The 15,365-nt window shown below is 42.8% G+C and overlaps 5 protein-coding genes across 9 annotated transcripts; 3 read left to right on the top strand and 2 right to left on the bottom strand.

Annotated features, from left to right (window-relative positions):
• The first annotated feature begins 175 nt into the window (after positions 1–175).
• On the top strand, positions 176–4,948 carry LOC122611874 (sodium-coupled monocarboxylate transporter 2). 2 transcript variants are annotated; one of them, XM_043785239.1, is made up of 11 exons: positions 176–447; positions 515–668; positions 1,744–1,853; positions 1,911–2,066; positions 2,128–2,287; positions 2,849–2,914; positions 2,971–3,022; positions 3,081–3,148; positions 3,215–3,628; positions 3,682–4,373; positions 4,427–4,948. In XM_043785239.1, exons 2-11 carry the CDS (start codon positions 660–662, stop codon positions 4,500–4,502), a joined length of 1,803 nt encoding a protein of 600 aa, XP_043641174.1. In that variant the 5' UTR covers positions 176–447; positions 515–659; the 3' UTR covers positions 4,503–4,948. The 2 variants fall into 2 exon arrangements, with proteins under 2 accessions (XP_043641174.1, XP_043641173.1); XM_043785238.1 differs by having other exon boundaries at positions 176–668.
• LOC122611875 (metallophosphoesterase 1 homolog) lies at positions 4,759–6,441 on the bottom strand. Of its 3 annotated transcripts, none has more exons than XM_043785243.1 (4): positions 5,943–6,441; positions 5,372–5,876; positions 5,125–5,303; positions 4,759–5,059 (listed from the first exon to the last, which is right to left on the bottom strand). In XM_043785243.1, exons 1-4 carry the CDS (start codon positions 6,359–6,361, stop codon positions 5,050–5,052), a joined length of 1,113 nt encoding a protein of 370 aa, XP_043641178.1. In that variant the 5' UTR covers positions 6,362–6,441; the 3' UTR covers positions 4,759–5,049. The 3 variants fall into 3 exon arrangements, with proteins under 3 accessions (XP_043641178.1, XP_043641177.1, XP_043641176.1); XM_043785242.1 differs by having other exon boundaries at positions 4,759–5,054; XM_043785241.1 differs by having other exon boundaries at positions 4,759–5,303.
• Positions 6,442–6,695: 254 nt separating this feature from the next.
• Positions 6,696–8,324, bottom strand: LOC122625885 (chitinase domain-containing protein 1). Its single transcript, XM_043805933.1, has 5 exons — positions 7,961–8,324; positions 7,705–7,894; positions 7,444–7,647; positions 6,975–7,374; positions 6,696–6,918 (listed from the first exon to the last, which is right to left on the bottom strand). Exons 1-5 carry the CDS (start codon positions 8,231–8,233, stop codon positions 6,777–6,779), a joined length of 1,209 nt encoding a protein of 402 aa, XP_043661868.1. The 5' UTR covers positions 8,234–8,324; the 3' UTR covers positions 6,696–6,776.
• Positions 8,325–8,561: 237 nt separating this feature from the next.
• Positions 8,562–14,578, top strand: LOC122623187 (probable phosphorylase b kinase regulatory subunit beta). 2 transcript variants are annotated; one of them, XM_043802189.1, is made up of 11 exons: positions 8,562–8,716; positions 8,777–8,928; positions 9,123–9,475; positions 9,536–9,883; positions 9,937–10,485; positions 11,419–11,433; positions 12,273–12,377; positions 12,446–13,018; positions 13,078–13,694; positions 13,752–14,024; positions 14,101–14,578. In XM_043802189.1, the coding sequence occupies exons 1-11, from the start codon at positions 8,697–8,699 to the stop codon at positions 14,390–14,392; spliced, it is 3,297 nt and encodes a 1,098-aa protein (XP_043658124.1). In that variant the 5' UTR covers positions 8,562–8,696; the 3' UTR covers positions 14,393–14,578. The 2 variants fall into 2 exon arrangements, with proteins under 2 accessions (XP_043658124.1, XP_043658133.1); XM_043802198.1 differs by lacking the exon at positions 11,419–11,433.
• A 144-nt stretch (positions 14,579–14,722) lies between these two features.
• Positions 14,723–15,242, top strand: LOC122623199. Its single transcript, XM_043802210.1, has one exon. The coding sequence runs from the start codon at positions 14,790–14,792 to the stop codon at positions 15,147–15,149; it is 360 nt and encodes a 119-aa protein (XP_043658145.1). The 5' UTR covers positions 14,723–14,789; the 3' UTR covers positions 15,150–15,242.
• The last annotated feature ends 123 nt before the right edge of the window (positions 15,243–15,365 follow it).

The raw sequence follows: 15,365 nt of genomic DNA, 5'->3' as shown, positions 1-15,365 counted from the left end.
GCCCGTTAATAATTAGGTAATTATTTTATTCTTTTTTTATTTATATACTTTTATTTTATTTTTATACTTTATACAGGCTTTCTGTTCCGATTCCCCAGTAGTTGTTCCTATCTTTAATATTAGGTAATGAGTATACTTTAGTCGGTACTCTCCACTTTAGCTCTCCCACTTGTTTTCGTTAAGCAGCTGGCCCAGTGGCTTTTATTTTCGACCCGCTCGTAGACATCAGTTGCAGTTCGGAAGCGGAATCGGTTGATGTTGTTGCTCCGATTCGGACGTGGAACATTTCACTTTTGTACACTCGCGTTTTCGACTTCAAAGAATCGGCAAAAGCGCACAGAACAAACCTAAAAAACTTTTCTTTACGTTTCTGAGTTGTAATTTAATGTGTTGTGCTGGTTCCATGTGATTAACTTTGAACGTGTATAGAACCTTTTCCAAACCAATGTAAATACACGGTATCCGTTGACCCTTTGTGAAAATTTTCATTACGTTTCTCGGTATTTGTTGGTAGTTTTCTGTTTCTGGCTGTTTATCGTGCGTTGCTTTGTTGTTGATTTCCGTGAGGGACGCGCAATTTTCCATTCACCTCTGCTGCTCCAGTTCTGGAAACCACCCCCCACCATCGTAAAGCCCATCGTTTGCCGGTCCCCAACAATATGGAAGCGGTACGTATTCGCACCTTCCGCCGGTTCCAAATATTCAGAGCTATTTAGAAACTGGGGAGCGGGGGACCCGGCATCTCTGTTACAAAGTCCAAGTCCAGGGCGATAATGCTGCTCGAGATATTGCGTAAAACGGTTGCAGTCTCTTTTCTGAGATTCGATCGGTTCCGATTGATCATCCAGTCAATGAACCGAAATCGCAGACGAAAAATGAGTATTTTATGCTAAACATCGTCTACATCGTCAGCTATAAACTAAAAAAGTAAAAGTGAACTCTCAGCCCCTAAAAATGACACATTTCTTTAATAACAAGAGATTCATAATCTAGAAAACCGAAACTGGATAAATGCCAACGTCTCCAGAACGAGTTATGTTGCCAAGTTGGCCTTTGATAATAATGCGTATATTAATAAAATTGTTTGTAATTTTTAAGAGATTGCTAAACTTGTTAAATAAATACATAATACATTGGGAAATGGGTTAAAGTCTGTGCCCCTTTGAGATTGGCCAGACCGCATTGATTTCATATTTGATGAATAATAAGCAGGCACCTGCTGATAAGACCTGGTTCCCATAACTCCACATGGCGAACTGTGGATGTAGGGACTAAAGTCCCACTTTTAATAATATAATTAAGCCATGGCATTTTGAACTAGCGAAATAAACATTTTAAAAGCAGATAAAAATTTATTGTGGGGTAATATAGAAATAAACAGAGCGAGATAATTGTTATTAGCATGGATTTGTTAAGTTTTCATTCTTTGCTTTTAAGAAAAGCTGCTACGGTTTAAGACAGTTTGCGCGTTAATAGCATTTTATGACCCATTTAAGACAAACTTCAGCATTTACAAGTATATGGCCACAATCCCAGACGTGCGATGATTATACGGATTTAAGTTCACTTCACACACTTGTTCATGCAAAAGAAACCAAATACGATTCTAAATCTCAAATCCATCTGATATAGAGTGGCACTGCCAAGCAAAATCACAAGAAACTTTAAACTAGATTCGTAAAAAATACTGAACCCTTAATGCAATTATCATAATCCAATGAATAAATACATTCTTCAATTTAGGTGGCTAAGAAGGGCATGGAAAACTACAGATTCGGCAGTGTGGACTATGCGGTTTTCCTGGGCATGATCGTATTATCCACCAGCACGGGAATCTATTTCGGGTGCATCAAGTGAGTGACCTTTAAACAAATCCTCGGAATATTGCCAAACAATTGCTGTAATTACAGGAAGAGCAAGGTGAAGCTCGAGGAGGCGGAACCCACTCTGCCGACCACCACGCCACAAAGGCGAAAACACGATTTCGGATCGGAGAAGATGAGCGAGTATCTGCTCGGGTCACGCAATCTGAAAGTTTTCCCTGTTGCTATGAGTCTGATAGCCAGGTAGAGTGCGCGATATTACTGCCCCCTAACATCCCTGTAATCTGTTCCCTTTTATTTCCAGCTACATATCGGGCGTCACCATACTGGGCACTACCTCTGAAATCTACAATTATGGCACACAATATTGGTTTATAGCGATCGCAATAGTGCTCCAAGGCATTGCCGTCTCCTACGTCTATATACCAGTATTCTCGGCTCTTCAAGTAGGCTCTTCCTATGAGGTACGACACTCGTAAATTCTAGAAACAGATTTATTAATTTACAATTTAATGAGTCGAGAAGCCTATTGTTACAGTAAAAGTAATAACGTCCAGAGCATAACTATAAATCTAAATTGGGTTTAAGCTGAAATATTTATTTTTTGGTACAAGCTCAACAACAAAATACTTACCATTTCTTTCAATGACAAGTTGGTTAAACTAAAAGATAGACAAGTTTGTCTGTACTGGTTGATAAGAATGACAAACTCTCTAAGATGTTTCCGTCTTTCCCCTTTCACTGTCATTTGTTTCCAATCAATGAACGGACGTAGTGAACACTTTAATTAACTGGGAATCGGAGACCACCCTCAAGTGGAATTTCTTGGACTTTGCACTCGCCCACTTGTTGCGCCTTTTTTTCTGTATTCCAGGGGTTCAATATGATTAATTGCAATGTGTTTTGCTGCCACTTGACAATTGTGTCGAGCAATACGTTTTTGTTTTTGGTCTTTATGACTGACGTTACTTTTCAAATCCTACAAGCAAGTCATTGAATAATGAAGGAATACATTTTGCTTTCAGTACTTAGAGATGCGCTTTCATTCGGTGGTACGAAGTATTGCATCCTTCATGTTTATTCTGGATGAGGTAAGTCAAAGTTCGAGTTCGGATTACTATATTTTATTAATCGTCAATCCTCTTAGATTCTGTTTCTGCCTTTCATTGTGTATGTACCAGCTATAGCTCTGAATCAGGGTAAGCTACGTTTTTCAATTGTTTCAAACATACCTCTAATCTCTCGATAATCCTGCAGTATCGGGCATTAATCTCCATGTGATTGCAGTGGTAATTGTGGTCGTGTGTGTTTTCTACACATTTGTCGTAAGTTATACATGGTGTTTGAGACCTTTGTGTTTATATTAATGGCGTATAAATGGTATATTCCAGGGAGGAATCAAAGCAGTGGTCCACACAGATGCTTGGCAAGTGCTGGTCATGTTCCTTTCCGTTCTTGCTGTGGCTATTTTGGCCACTGTCTATGCAAATGGCTTAAATGTCCTCTTTGATGATGCTGCCAAAGGTGGCCGATTGATCTTTAACAATACAAACCCATCGCCTTATGTACGGCACACTGTTTGGAGCGTTCTCATCGGGGGGTTCTCTTACTGGACCTCATTCAATGCTGTCAACCAGACCATGGTTCAGCGTTACATGTCTCTTCCATCGCTGAAAAAGGCTCGTGCTTCTATGGCTATTTTTACAATTGGTGTCGCTGCTTTCGTCTCTGTTTGTTGTTATGTGGGACTGTTAATCTATGAGATGTATAAAGATTGTGACCCTCTAAGTGCGGGACTAATTACGGTAAGTAAAGAATAAATAGTTTTTGAACGTTGCTTACTTTTATATCTTTGCAGCACGACGATCAACTGCTGCCGCTTTTTGTCGTCCAGAGTGTGGGTCACATCTATGGTATGTCTGGTTTGTTTATAGCTGGAATATTTGGAGCTGCCTTGAGTTCACTTTCCGTGGTTCTAAACTCAACATCCTTGGTAATCCTGGAGGATATAGTTCGCGGCTGCTTCAAGATGCGACCAAGTGAAAAAGCCTCAACCATTCTTGTCAAGTCAACTGTTATAGTTCTTGGCTTGGTGGCCCTTTCACTGGTGTTTGTCCTGGAACAACTGAGTGGAATCCTGAGCATTTGCACTTCAATGACGGCCATTGCAGCTGGAACCACTTTTGGCCTGTTTACCCTGGGAATGCTCGTTCCCTGGGCCAATACCGTAGGCACTGCTGTGGGCGGAATTGCAAGTGCTCTGCTCGCCGGGTGGATATCTTTCGGTACGCAGTTTACCATTGCAGCGGGTGAATTAAATTCTCAAAAGCTTCCCGTGTCCGTGGACGGATGCGTGGGCAATGTGACCCTTCGGGAAAATATATGGGTAGATGAGGAGCAAGTTTTTCCACTGTACCGACTGTCCTACCACTGGATAAATCCCATTGGCGTGGCCACAGTCATAGTGGTTGGTGCACTAGTCTCCCTTGTGACCAAACCCACAGATATGAAAACTCTAGACCCGGATTTAATATCACCAGTGATTCACAGGTAATTATGGTAAACGTACGAATAACCTTTGTTATCAAATCTTTTTCTTTTAGATTCCTTCCAAAAGAGTGCTTTAGTGGTCGCAATCTCCATGCGCATGCGCACAAAAACCTTCTTAACGTCTCCTAAAATAGACGCACCATAACTTCCTGTGCCAAACTTAATGGAATTGATCGAGAAATCGTGGTCCTATACCTGTGGCATTGAATTCCACACCTTGTTTTGTTAGCATAGTTTGTAGTAGTAGTTGCTTTGTGGTAGTTACCTTATAGATAGCCTAGTCTAGTACAATGCGATTCAGCTATTGGAAATCACAAACCGAAGTACAGGAACCTATGAATCTGCATCTCAGAATCCCGAGTGCACAATCATTACCGTAATATAATTATTGAATTATAATATAGCTTTATTTAATTGTTCTGTTTGTAGTGGTTCTTTACTTTCCAGACTTTGTTCAAGCATTATTTTTTGGCATTTTCGATTTGTAGTCAGCAGACTGTGTCTCAATGTGTATTCCGTTTGACTTTACAAGCATAATGTCTGTGATAAATTCAATAAATAGATCATACATACTATCCGAATTTTGTACACCTAGAATATAGTTAAGCGATTGCAAAGTAGCAGGAATGATATGACCTCCACTGGATCTGGGATCTGAGTCTGGAATCTGGCGTAACTAGTCTAAACTAAGCCCCAATTAGGAGTTAATCACAAAAGAGGATGTGCCTTGTATAGGCATGGTTGTACATACTAATTAGCCTTCCGATGCTCTGCAGCAGACGACTGTCTTCTTCTTTGGATGCATTTTCGTAACTGGAACCCGATGACAATTAGACAAAGAAAGCCAGCACTCAGATAGCTATTGAAGACAAACTGCTGTGGGAGCATTTTGCACTTGGACACCACATAGTCATCGGGGGTTATAGTGGCCTAAAAGTAACAGCTTGTTAGTACAAGTTCTAAGGTGTTACAATTGTGAGAACAAATATAATACCCACCAGCATAAAGCTGGGATTGACTTTGTTTCGCCAGCTGAAAGAGGCCACCGTATATTCATCGATTCCCAGCCGATTTACACTGTGACAATAATGATGTGAATGGCCGGCGAATGCCAGCCTAGGTTTAAGCAGCTCTCCCAGCATATCCGTGGCATCCTTGGAGAGCACATGAAACCGCTCTCGAAACGCCTCGATGTACGGAGCATCGTGTTCCTCGCACATGGTATCCGAAATGCGGTATGTAGGGAAGTGCTGCAATAGAATTGGCTGGCTGTATGGATGCCGCCTGGTGCGGGCGCACTCGGCCTCTAGCGGATACTTCATGCAGTGCAATGTTCGCGAAATGTTTTTCAACTGATCCTCGGCCTGGGTGCAAAACATGCAGCCATCGGCTTCCATAGCCATCGAATTGATCACCACAAAATGGATCTGCTTAATGGTGTACAGATTAACCGAGGAGTTGTTTAGATAGCTTTCGAAGCGCGACATAAAAAATGGATGCATTCTGAAAATCACACATTTAATAAATAGTAGGGAATATATGTATTTTCAATCAGTCTTCTTGACTTACTTGTAATGGAAGCCCACGTCATGATTTCCGGCAACACTGATGAGCGGAATTCCCGGTGGTAGGTGGAACATCTTCAGGTAGCGCCAAACATATTCCTGGAACTGCTTGTCGCTGACCATGTCGCCCTCATCGAACAAATCACCCAGGACGAAGACCACGTCTGGCTGGAACAGACGTGATGCAGCCTGAAACGCCCGCGTCATATGCCACTCCCGGTAGAGCTTGTCCAGCCAGTGGCCGCGATGCGGTCCTAGGAGATGCGGATCCGCCAGAATCATTGCTCTAAGCGGATCGTCCACATACTTCTTGCGCTTTATCTCCGGCCACTTGCACTTTTGCAGCACCACAAAGTCCGCCACATACTCGCAGAAGATCAGGGCGCAGAGCACAATCACAAAACATGCGTAAAGAAATCGCATTTCAGGATTTCCCACCGGCTTAAAAAATAATAACAAATTTATTCTAGAGCTGAAAAACCATCAACGATAGTATCGATCAAAACGGCTCTACTACTCGATTTACATTTACAATACTCGATAAATTTAGCAGTGCTGTCAAGCGACGGCGGGTCAACTAACAAATTGGCGCACAATTCAAAGTTAGGTTACTCAAATTGTACATTACACGAAATTCCAATTCAACGTACATATGTATGCAATTATTTTTTCCACAAGAAAAGCATCTACAAAAAAATATTTTGTGTTGCTCTACAATATGATAAGTTCACAAAATGACAAAAATGTACACAGTTGATTGGTAAAAAGCATTATGGCTAGAATATTATTTTGTTTATTTGGAATAGTTATTGTGCATTGCATGCTGCTTACAAGCTAACTAAAAGAGATCGTAAAAGTAGTTTAGGCCTTGGCCCAGTTCCCAGATCGAGATGCCAGTGCCCAATTCCTGGGCGAGCTTTATACGCTCGTTTATGGAATAGAGAGTGGGATAAAATACAATGTGGCGGCCGTCATCGTTTCTAAAAGTTAAAAAATCTATAATCTTCGCCTTAAACTCCTACAATAGTAAACTTACTTGATTTCAAAGAAATTTTCCACATCCCGCTCATCGTAAGTAAGGTGCTTCTTCACATGCCTGACCAGGTCCAAGTACTGGGAGAAGGTGATGGGTCCACCTCCATCGGGCGTGTAATCATTACCGTACATATTCAGTCCCAACAGAATTTTAGCCCGCTTTGCCGCCATATCAGCACAACCTTCTGGAGCTATTGTCTCCACAGCCTTACGGACGAAATATAATGGTGCATTTGCTCCGGGACGCTGCACACTGGAGAAGTCGTAGGTCATCAGGGAGAAGGCGTATATGTGCTTGAACAGCTTGTCCATGTGCTTTTCTCCGAAAAGGTGGCCTGTTTCCTTGCGGAATGGAGGAATGACCAGAATAAGGCGCAGCTGTTGCTTCTGGAGTTCTTTGGCTAAATTACGTAAAATAAATATATTATATTATTAATAATAAGCCGAGGGCTGCAACCTATTAAACGCACCCATTTGCAGAACCAATGTGTACAGAATTTTGTCATCTATGCGTCCAGCTAGCTGGGACCAAACCTCCAGGACGAGTCCATCGAAGCCATTATCCTTACAGCACTTAATCAGCACATCGTTGACTTTCGTCCTCTCCTGTGCGTCGCTAAGCAAGAGCTTAATGTCGCGATCAGTGAAGTGATCGAATATAAAACGGGGAAACACTGAAAGCCAAGAACCATGAGTATACACTAACGAAAGCGGAAATCATTTCCCAGTACCTTTAACTGTTCTTTGATTGTGCACCAGTTTACCCTTCCTCCGGACATCGGTAACCCAACCCGCATCGATGTCATGGGTGCCTGCTACGGCATAACGATCTCCCTGCTTCACAATCTGCAGCCAAACCGGCGAGATGATGTCGAACTTCTTGGCAAAGATCTTGGCCACATCATAGCCATGGGAATTCCACTACAAGCAAAGTAAACAATAGATTACTACACATGCACAAAAAGTGGGAGTACGTCCTCTGCTTACTGGAGTCACATAGCCCAAGGTGGTGCCATTGAAGCGACGCAATCCCGTCTCCTTGAAGTATCCTCGATGATTGCTTACGATGTCCTTGGCCAGGGGCTCGGGACTTACCAGTCCCAGATCGAAAACATCTTGGTCTTGCGGTCCGCCACGCAGAGCACTTTCCTTGGTCTTGGTCTTCGATTTGTGGCTGTCGGGGGCGAGGGTGCCGTGGACGCAGGTCAGCAGGAGAAGCAGGAGAGCGAGGAGGAGCAGGAGCGCATTAGGCGCACGCATTTCGACAGAAGGACAATCAGGACCACAGCATAAATGGCACAAAAACAAATCGCATACAAAAAAAAAGCCGGCAGCAAAGTGACCATAGCGTACAAAATTACACTAAACGGCAAACGGCATCACATAGTCAAAATGGTCACCCTAAATAGGTTATTAAAAGTGTTTTTCTGAACTTAATTTAAAATCACATTTGTAACATATCTATTGGCTTAAAAGTATAATTACTGAAATTTGTAATCTTCCAAACATTATCAGAAATTAATTTGTTTTTGATCTGTGTGCTTTCGATTTAAATTAACCGCTCTGCTTTTATCGATTGGTCTTCCGCAATCGATTTTAGCTCACAGCATTGCCGGATCGCAACGAAAAGCTGCTCAGCTGTTAGAAGCGTTTGACTTTTTTTTGACTTTGATACATTTTCTTAGGCGCAATAGCAGTATAATTTGCAATTGCTGAAGAAACAATGCGCGATGTGCCGAAATCGTAAGCATCAAAGCATCGAAAATAACCACAGATTAATGGAAAGCATTTTTCAACTTCCAGTCTCGGTCTCTCGGTCACAACTCCAGGCGGCAGTTCAGGTGCTCCGGACACTGGACGCCACAACAGCTTGGAGGAGATCAATCTGGACCAGTTCCTCAAGACGTCCAACTACGAGGATACGGTGAAGCAGCTGGACATCTACTATGGCATCGGTGAGGATTTATATAACCTTGGAGTCGTCTGTGGGGCAGCCAATTAAGCACCAATTGACGGCGTCTATTAATAAGCATCGAACATCGCGAAATGTCGACGCCCCACACTTGATTGTAAACAACATCGTTTGTTTATTTGCATAGCCAATTGAGAGACGATAACCGGGTGAATCTAACACTTTCTCTTCCCTCAGTTAAGCGTCAACTGCTGCGCTACCAGAGTCCCATCACCGGTTTGTTTCCCGTGATGAGCACCGACCAGGTGGTGGGATCCGTGCGGGACAGTGTGTATTGCGCATCCGCCGTGTGGAGCTTGTACCAGGCCTACAGGCGGATAGATGATGACCGCGGAAAGTCCTACGAACTGGGCCAGAGCACTGTGAAGTGCATGCGAGGCATTTTGGAGTGCTGGGTCAAACAGGCTTCGCGCGTGGAGCTCTTTAAGCAGCGCCAGTCCAATCAGCACGCCCTGCACAGCAAGTTCCAGCTGCACACCGGAGAGAAGATCTATCCGGATGAGTTTTACAATCACCTGCAGATCGATTGTGTGAGTGCTAGAGGATTTCTTATCAAAGAGTTTTAAAATGCAATAATTCCTCTCCCTTAGGTTTCTCTCTATCTGTTGTTCCTTGTCCAGATGATAACCTCTGGCCTGCAGATCATTTACACCCACGACGAGGTGGCGTTTGTCCAGAATCTGGTGTACTATGTGGAGCGAGCCTATCGTACGCCCGACTTTGGCATGTGGGAGCGAGGCTCCAAATACAACAATGGCACCCCAGAGATCCATGCCTCCTCCATTGGCATGGCTAAGTCCGCCTTGGAGGCCATTAACGGATGCAATCTGTTCGGCGAAAAAGGAGCTTCATGGAGCGTTGTCTATGTGGACATCGATGCCCACAACCGTAATCGCAGTATTTTTGAAACCATGCTGCCCAGAGAATCGAGCTCAAAGGTTGTATTTAACTATTTTAAGTGTAATTTTCATTATTGAGATTGTACTTTTAGGGAGTTGATGCTTCACTGCTTCTCACACTTTCCTTCCCAGCCTTTGCCTCGCACGAAGACCGCCTAGTGGAGCAGACCAAACAAAATGTGGTGAATCGATTGCGCTGCAAAATGGGATTTAAGCGCTTCACCCGTGATGGCTTCCTCAGTAAAAACGAGGACAAATCACGTCGCTATTATCACTCTGGCGAGCTAAAGGAATTTGAAGGCCTGGAATGTGAATGGCCGCTCTTTTTCATAGCCATGATTATCGATGGCGTGTTCAAGAATAACAATGAACAAATTGAAGAGTTCCAAAACGATCTGAGGCGCTGTTTGCGTACTGACGTTAACGGAGATCCCGTGGTGACCATGTACTATGCGCCGGATGGAGATGGCTCCTACATGCGTGCTCCATCGCAATCGCTGTTCCTTTGGGGTCAGTCCTTCTTTATTATAGCCCAGCTGCTGACCGCAGGACTCCTACACATAAATGAGTTGGATCCAATCCGCCGCTACTTGCCAAGCTATAATCGGCCCAGAAGGGCGGGTCGCTATTCCGCTTTCCAGGTGAGTTGGAATCCTGATACTTGCAGGGTACTAAACGCTATGAAGTGTTCTCAATTTGTAAACCAATGGCAAAGCATTCTAATTTGTATTGAATTTACATTGTCCTACCTGAAATCAAAAAACTTTAATTTATTCTAAGCCATTGGAAGGACATTTCATAGCGTCGGTTTCAAAGGGATCCTAAATGCCTATCTGGGGTTTCCGCTTCTGCCGCCGCTGCCGCTGATGAGTTTTGTGTGTCTGCCGTGTGTGTCTGCGTTCGATCTCAATTGGAACTTTACACATAAGTTGTTTTTTGCCTAAGTAGATTATATGGGTTTAGTTTATAATTGGCTCTTGATACTTAATTCTGTCTACATCTATTCATTCTTTACTACCAACCACTACCAAATACTACTGCTACCACACGTCTATATATCCAAAATGATCAAAATCAAACCCCAAATTGTATAATAATTGGTTTCGTAAAAACAGGGCAAAGCTATTGACGAAAAACACAAAGTAAGTAGATGTCCTGCTGTACAAAAATATTTTATTGATTTCCAAATTCAAAATTATCTAAAACCTAAATTATACGTATGTGTACAAACTAAATTTTGCTTTTTAGACCACAGACACATTCGCACAAAAGATCACCTAGTTTACATTGTGGCTTTTCATGTTCGGCAAGACACACTGATCGAAAATATATAACTATGACACACTTTACGATCAAACCACACACAACTACACTATAGAAATGATTATTTGCTTATTTTCAGTATGAATTATTATTTCTGTATTCCCGTTTTATTTGTATATAGTGAACAAATTCTTTTTGGTATCTAAATCAAAAGTTTTCTCTCTACTCTTTTCGGTTTCTTTTCCTCCTTATATACCTATCAATATACTGCATATTTTGTTTAAAAATGAACATAAACACACGCTCTATAGGCTAAACCGGGCACTGTAAGTAATTGTCACCAGACTTTTGGGTTTATTTACGTAGTTTGCAGTTCCTAATTCATGTTATTAACCAAATGGCCGCAGAAGCTTGATTTGGCTTGATGTTTCAAAGGTGCTAACACTGGGAATTAGCCTTAAAATGTTCAAAATAATGATCACGCCTTCCAAAGTGCAATGCATTCTTAATTACAAATGTTTTTCGGGGCAGCGATTCAAAATAAAATGCCAAGAGACAGCAGCTTTGCTTGAGCCCTTAGAAAATGTAAACTACTTATTAACTGCCATTGCTAAATATCCATATGCTCCTCTACTAAAAATCCTCCGCATTGTGCAAAAAGAAACCACGCATACCTATAATATTGGATGACAAAAAGGTAATTTTTGGGTAGAAATTTGGGGTCTTCACTGGCTTAACTTTGATTAAGTATACTAATCGGCAAAGATATATAAATTGGAAAAATCCTAAAAAAAACCATGGTTCTATCTTCAAGTTAGTACTTACTTCAAAATTCAATCCCAAATTTACTACTAATGGGGGCTTCAAATTGTAAGATATTATAAAATTCTAATACTTGTATGGCATGTTAATACTCTCCAACTTTTAAACTCCAAACTTAAACTCTCCCGAATCCCGCACTTTTACCCCTCTGCTAGTATTCCCTGATCCTTTCTTCAATTTATGTTTACCTTTGTGTGTTTTTGCATTTTGGCATCTGGCTAGTCCAAATTTTCTTGTCAAGTGATTAAAACCCAAGAATATTGAATTGGTCTCATGCATCCTAACATGTTATATAGTCAAAGAATACGTGCACCTTCTAATTATACTTCTGTAATCCTTACAGGGCACTGCCACTGATCTTGTGGTGCAGATTGTCCTGATTGCCGAGTCCATGCGACTGCAGGCTATGATGGCCACCTATGGCATTCAAACACAGACGCCACATGAGGTAAGTCGAATCGCAGATCGCTTATATTACAACTACTAGACAGCATATTTAATCATTTTCTTGAACAGGTGGAACCTGTGCAAATTTGGAGCTCCACCGAGCTCATAAAAGTATATCAACATCTCGGTGTCAACAATAAGGTTGGCCTGTCGGGTCGTCCATCCAGACCTGTGGGTTCCTTGGGCACCAGCAAGGTGTATCGCATCTGCGGCATGACCGTTCTCTGCTACCCCCTTATCTTTGAGGTCTCCGACTTTTATCTCTACCGGGACATGGCTCTGCTAATTGATGACATCAAGACAGAGCTACAGTTTGTGGGCAAGTACTGGCGATTATCGGGCAGACCAACAGTTTGTCTGCTTATCCGGGAGGAGCACATGCGGGATCCGCAATTCAAGGAGATGCTCGACCTGCTGGCCATGCTCAAGAAGGGCTACTGCGATGGCATGAAAGTTCGCATCGGTCGTCTACAGAATCTGATTAGCAGCTCGTGCATCGAGCATCTTGACTTTATGAACCAAAGTGATCTGACCGACAACGAGAATGCGTTCTCGCAGATAAACCATGAGTACATTGGCTACCAATCGCTAACAGATGTTCCCAAAGCTCTTACATATGTGGAGGAAAAGATTTCGGTTGCGGTAAGTACTTTTAGTTGTAACAATATTAAAGATAAAAATGTAAAATATTCATGCTGCAGCACTTCGACACCAAACCCACGCCGGATATCATAAACGCACTTCGTAGCACGGATTCCATTTACTGTTTGTGCCAATTGTGGGGTATTATCCTCAACCGCGAGGGTCCTCATTTTGAGGTAAACGGTCTGAACGTAAACACGGCTTTGACGCAGCTTTACCACCGCGCTGGTTCCTTGCGCTACTGGCGTGCCGTGCGATACTGCTCTTCTCTTCTTCACCACATCGTGGACTCGATTAGTCCATTTATCACCACTGTGTTGGTGAATGGCAAGGAACTCACAGTGGGCATCATTGGCCAGAAGGAGACGGTATTCGACAAGCCCATGACGCCGGCGGAGATTCAAAACGTCATGTACACGAGTGTCCAGCCCTACGACGTCATTCAGGCGGTGTTGCAGCAGGAAGTGGTTCTGTATTGTGGCCGTTTAATAGCCACCAATCCATCCATGTTCCGCGGTATACTAAAAATTCGCATTGGTTGGGTGCTGGAGGCGATGCGAATCTATTTACAAATCTCAGGACAACAGAGCATTGATGTGGACAATCTTTCGCCCTTCCAAGTCCGCATACTTCTTCAGAAAGTTTTAACTGTCAGCGAATGGGCTGTAGAAGAAAAGTAAGTAATACAATTTGATGTTCTTACAGCAACATTTAAATATATTTTATTTATTAGGCTTACTACCCTACAACGTCGTCAACTGGAGGGGTGCTTGTGCCGTGTGCCAAAACATTTTTATAACAAAATCTGGGAAATCCTTCAGCGAACCCCCCAAGGCATTCTGACCCAGGGACATCATTTGCCAGCCACGCCCACACTAACCAACATGAGCCGCGGCGAGTTGACCTTTAATCTGCTGGTCGAGGAAACTCTGATTTGCATTGACCGCCCGGAGAGGCGTCAGATAACCGTGGAGCTTCTGTGCATTGTGGCCACCATTCTAAATCGGTAAATGAATGCCTAATTAAGCGGGATAGTTGAAATTGACTCGACCTATTAAATGATCTTAAATCTCTTTTTGCAGTAATCCCGAGCTGCACTTTAAACAAGCTCTAGACTTGGACGGCATCTTGGCGGAAGCGTTTGCAATGTACTGCAAGGACAACAACATACAGCATCAACCAAAACCGGAGCATGAGCAGACCAAAAATGAGGATCTCAAAGCTTTCTATTCGTTGCCATATTCCGAGACTACGGGTTATTTGGCTCGCGCCGCAGTCAACAAGGTTTTGCAGGGTGGCATCTTTTCCACCAATGAAGAGGATGTTCAGCTCGATGGCGATCGTTTGCATGACGACAACTGTAAGGTATCCTAAGCAGAGGAACGCCGGATTTAGATTATGTACATAGCACAGTTTTGACATATCTTCGTTGCACTGACCCACCATTAGCTCGAATGTTGTAGCTATTTTATTCTGTTATTCTTATTTAACTTGTCTCTCTGTGTCCCTCGCCGTTCGCCTAGTTCTTAATTAAATGTTATGTATATTTTGTTGCAATAATCGAAGGTGTTACATGGCCGAGTGTTTGATTAGTTAATAGGTCAATAACACTGGGGGTGGAAACCCGAGCAACTGAGCCCTAACCTCGCTTAAGGCAAGCCGTATTGATTTTCGTGTCGACTTATGCCACTTACCCGTGGTTATAAAAGCTCTTGACCAATTCTTCACTCGGTTTACTTGACCAGCAGTCGTCGCAATCGAACACCACACCATGCGGGCACCAGAGTGGATGAGCAATGAAATGGCGCGCCTCACATCAAGGCTCGAGCGTTACAAGCCAACGGGCAGTGGATACAACCGCATCCAGTCGATTCGACTGTCCAAAAGCGTTACCCAAATGCTGAACAATCCTATGCCTCCGGCACCAGCCGCTGCCACCGCCAGATCGCAGCCGGAGAGCTCCTTCACAACGCCGCGACGGCGCGGTGTCTTAAGTCGCAGTCAATCGGAATGGGAGGAGGTGTATCCTGCCGTCAAGTTCGTTCGCCAAGGGAGCAGCGAGAGTGACATGAGTGAGGATAACGAAATGCGGTTCACCCACTATAGAAATTGTGCCACGCGTATTCCCTGAGTGGATATACCATCTTTAATCTTTTTTTGATAATCCATAAATTTGTATCAGAATTAAGTAAAAACAATAAAACAACAAATAGCCTCAAAACAATATACGCAGTTTTTGATTTGCAGATATCTTTTGGATGTCTTTTTCAAAATGGTATTTTAATAAACCCCCAATGCTATAAAACTGAAACACATTCCATATTTATTACAATCAATTTGTTTTCTT

This window comes from Drosophila teissieri, chromosome 2L, assembly GCF_016746235.2.
Source record: "Drosophila teissieri strain GT53w chromosome 2L, Prin_Dtei_1.1, whole genome shotgun sequence".
In the NCBI taxonomy this organism is placed as follows: Eukaryota; Metazoa; Arthropoda; class Insecta; order Diptera; family Drosophilidae; genus Drosophila; species Drosophila teissieri.
This window is presented reverse-complemented; position numbering and strand designations above follow the sequence as displayed.

Coding starts and splice junctions, on each gene's coding strand:
- LOC122611874 (XM_043785239.1), top strand. Junction 3,149..3,214: donor GTGTTTTCTACACATTTGTC/GTAAGTTATACA, acceptor GGTATATTCCAG/GGAGGAATCAAAGCAGTGGT. Junction 3,629..3,681: donor TAAGTGCGGGACTAATTACG/GTAAGTAAAGAA, acceptor ATATCTTTGCAG/CACGACGATCAACTGCTGCC.
- LOC122611875 (XM_043785243.1), bottom strand. CDS start 6,361: ATGCGATTTCTTTACGCATGTTTTGTGATTGTGCTCTGCGCCCTGATC. Junction 5,877..5,942: donor GACGTGGGCTTCCATTACAA/GTAAGTCAAGAA, acceptor TGTGATTTTCAG/AATGCATCCATTTTTTATGT. Junction 5,304..5,371: donor TCAATCCCAGCTTTATGCTG/GTGGGTATTATA, acceptor TGTTACTTTTAG/GCCACTATAACCCCCGATGA.
- LOC122625885 (XM_043805933.1), bottom strand. CDS start 8,233: ATGCGTGCGCCTAATGCGCTCCTGCTCCTCCTCGCTCTCCTGCTTCTC. Junction 7,895..7,960: donor CCTTGGGCTATGTGACTCCA/GTAAGCAGAGGA, acceptor CTTTGCTTGTAG/TGGAATTCCCATGGCTATGA. Junction 6,919..6,974: donor GAAAATTTCTTTGAAATCAA/GTAAGTTTACTA, acceptor TTTAACTTTTAG/AAACGATGACGGCCGCCACA.
- LOC122623187 (XM_043802189.1), top strand. CDS start 8,697: ATGCGCGATGTGCCGAAATC. Junction 12,378..12,445: donor AAACACAGACGCCACATGAG/GTAAGTCGAATC, acceptor TTTCTTGAACAG/GTGGAACCTGTGCAAATTTG. Junction 14,025..14,100: donor GTGGCCACCATTCTAAATCG/GTAAATGAATGC, acceptor CTCTTTTTGCAG/TAATCCCGAGCTGCACTTTA.
- LOC122623199 (XM_043802210.1), top strand. CDS start 14,790: ATGCGGGCACCAGAGTGGATGAGCAATGAAATGGCGCGCCTCACATCA.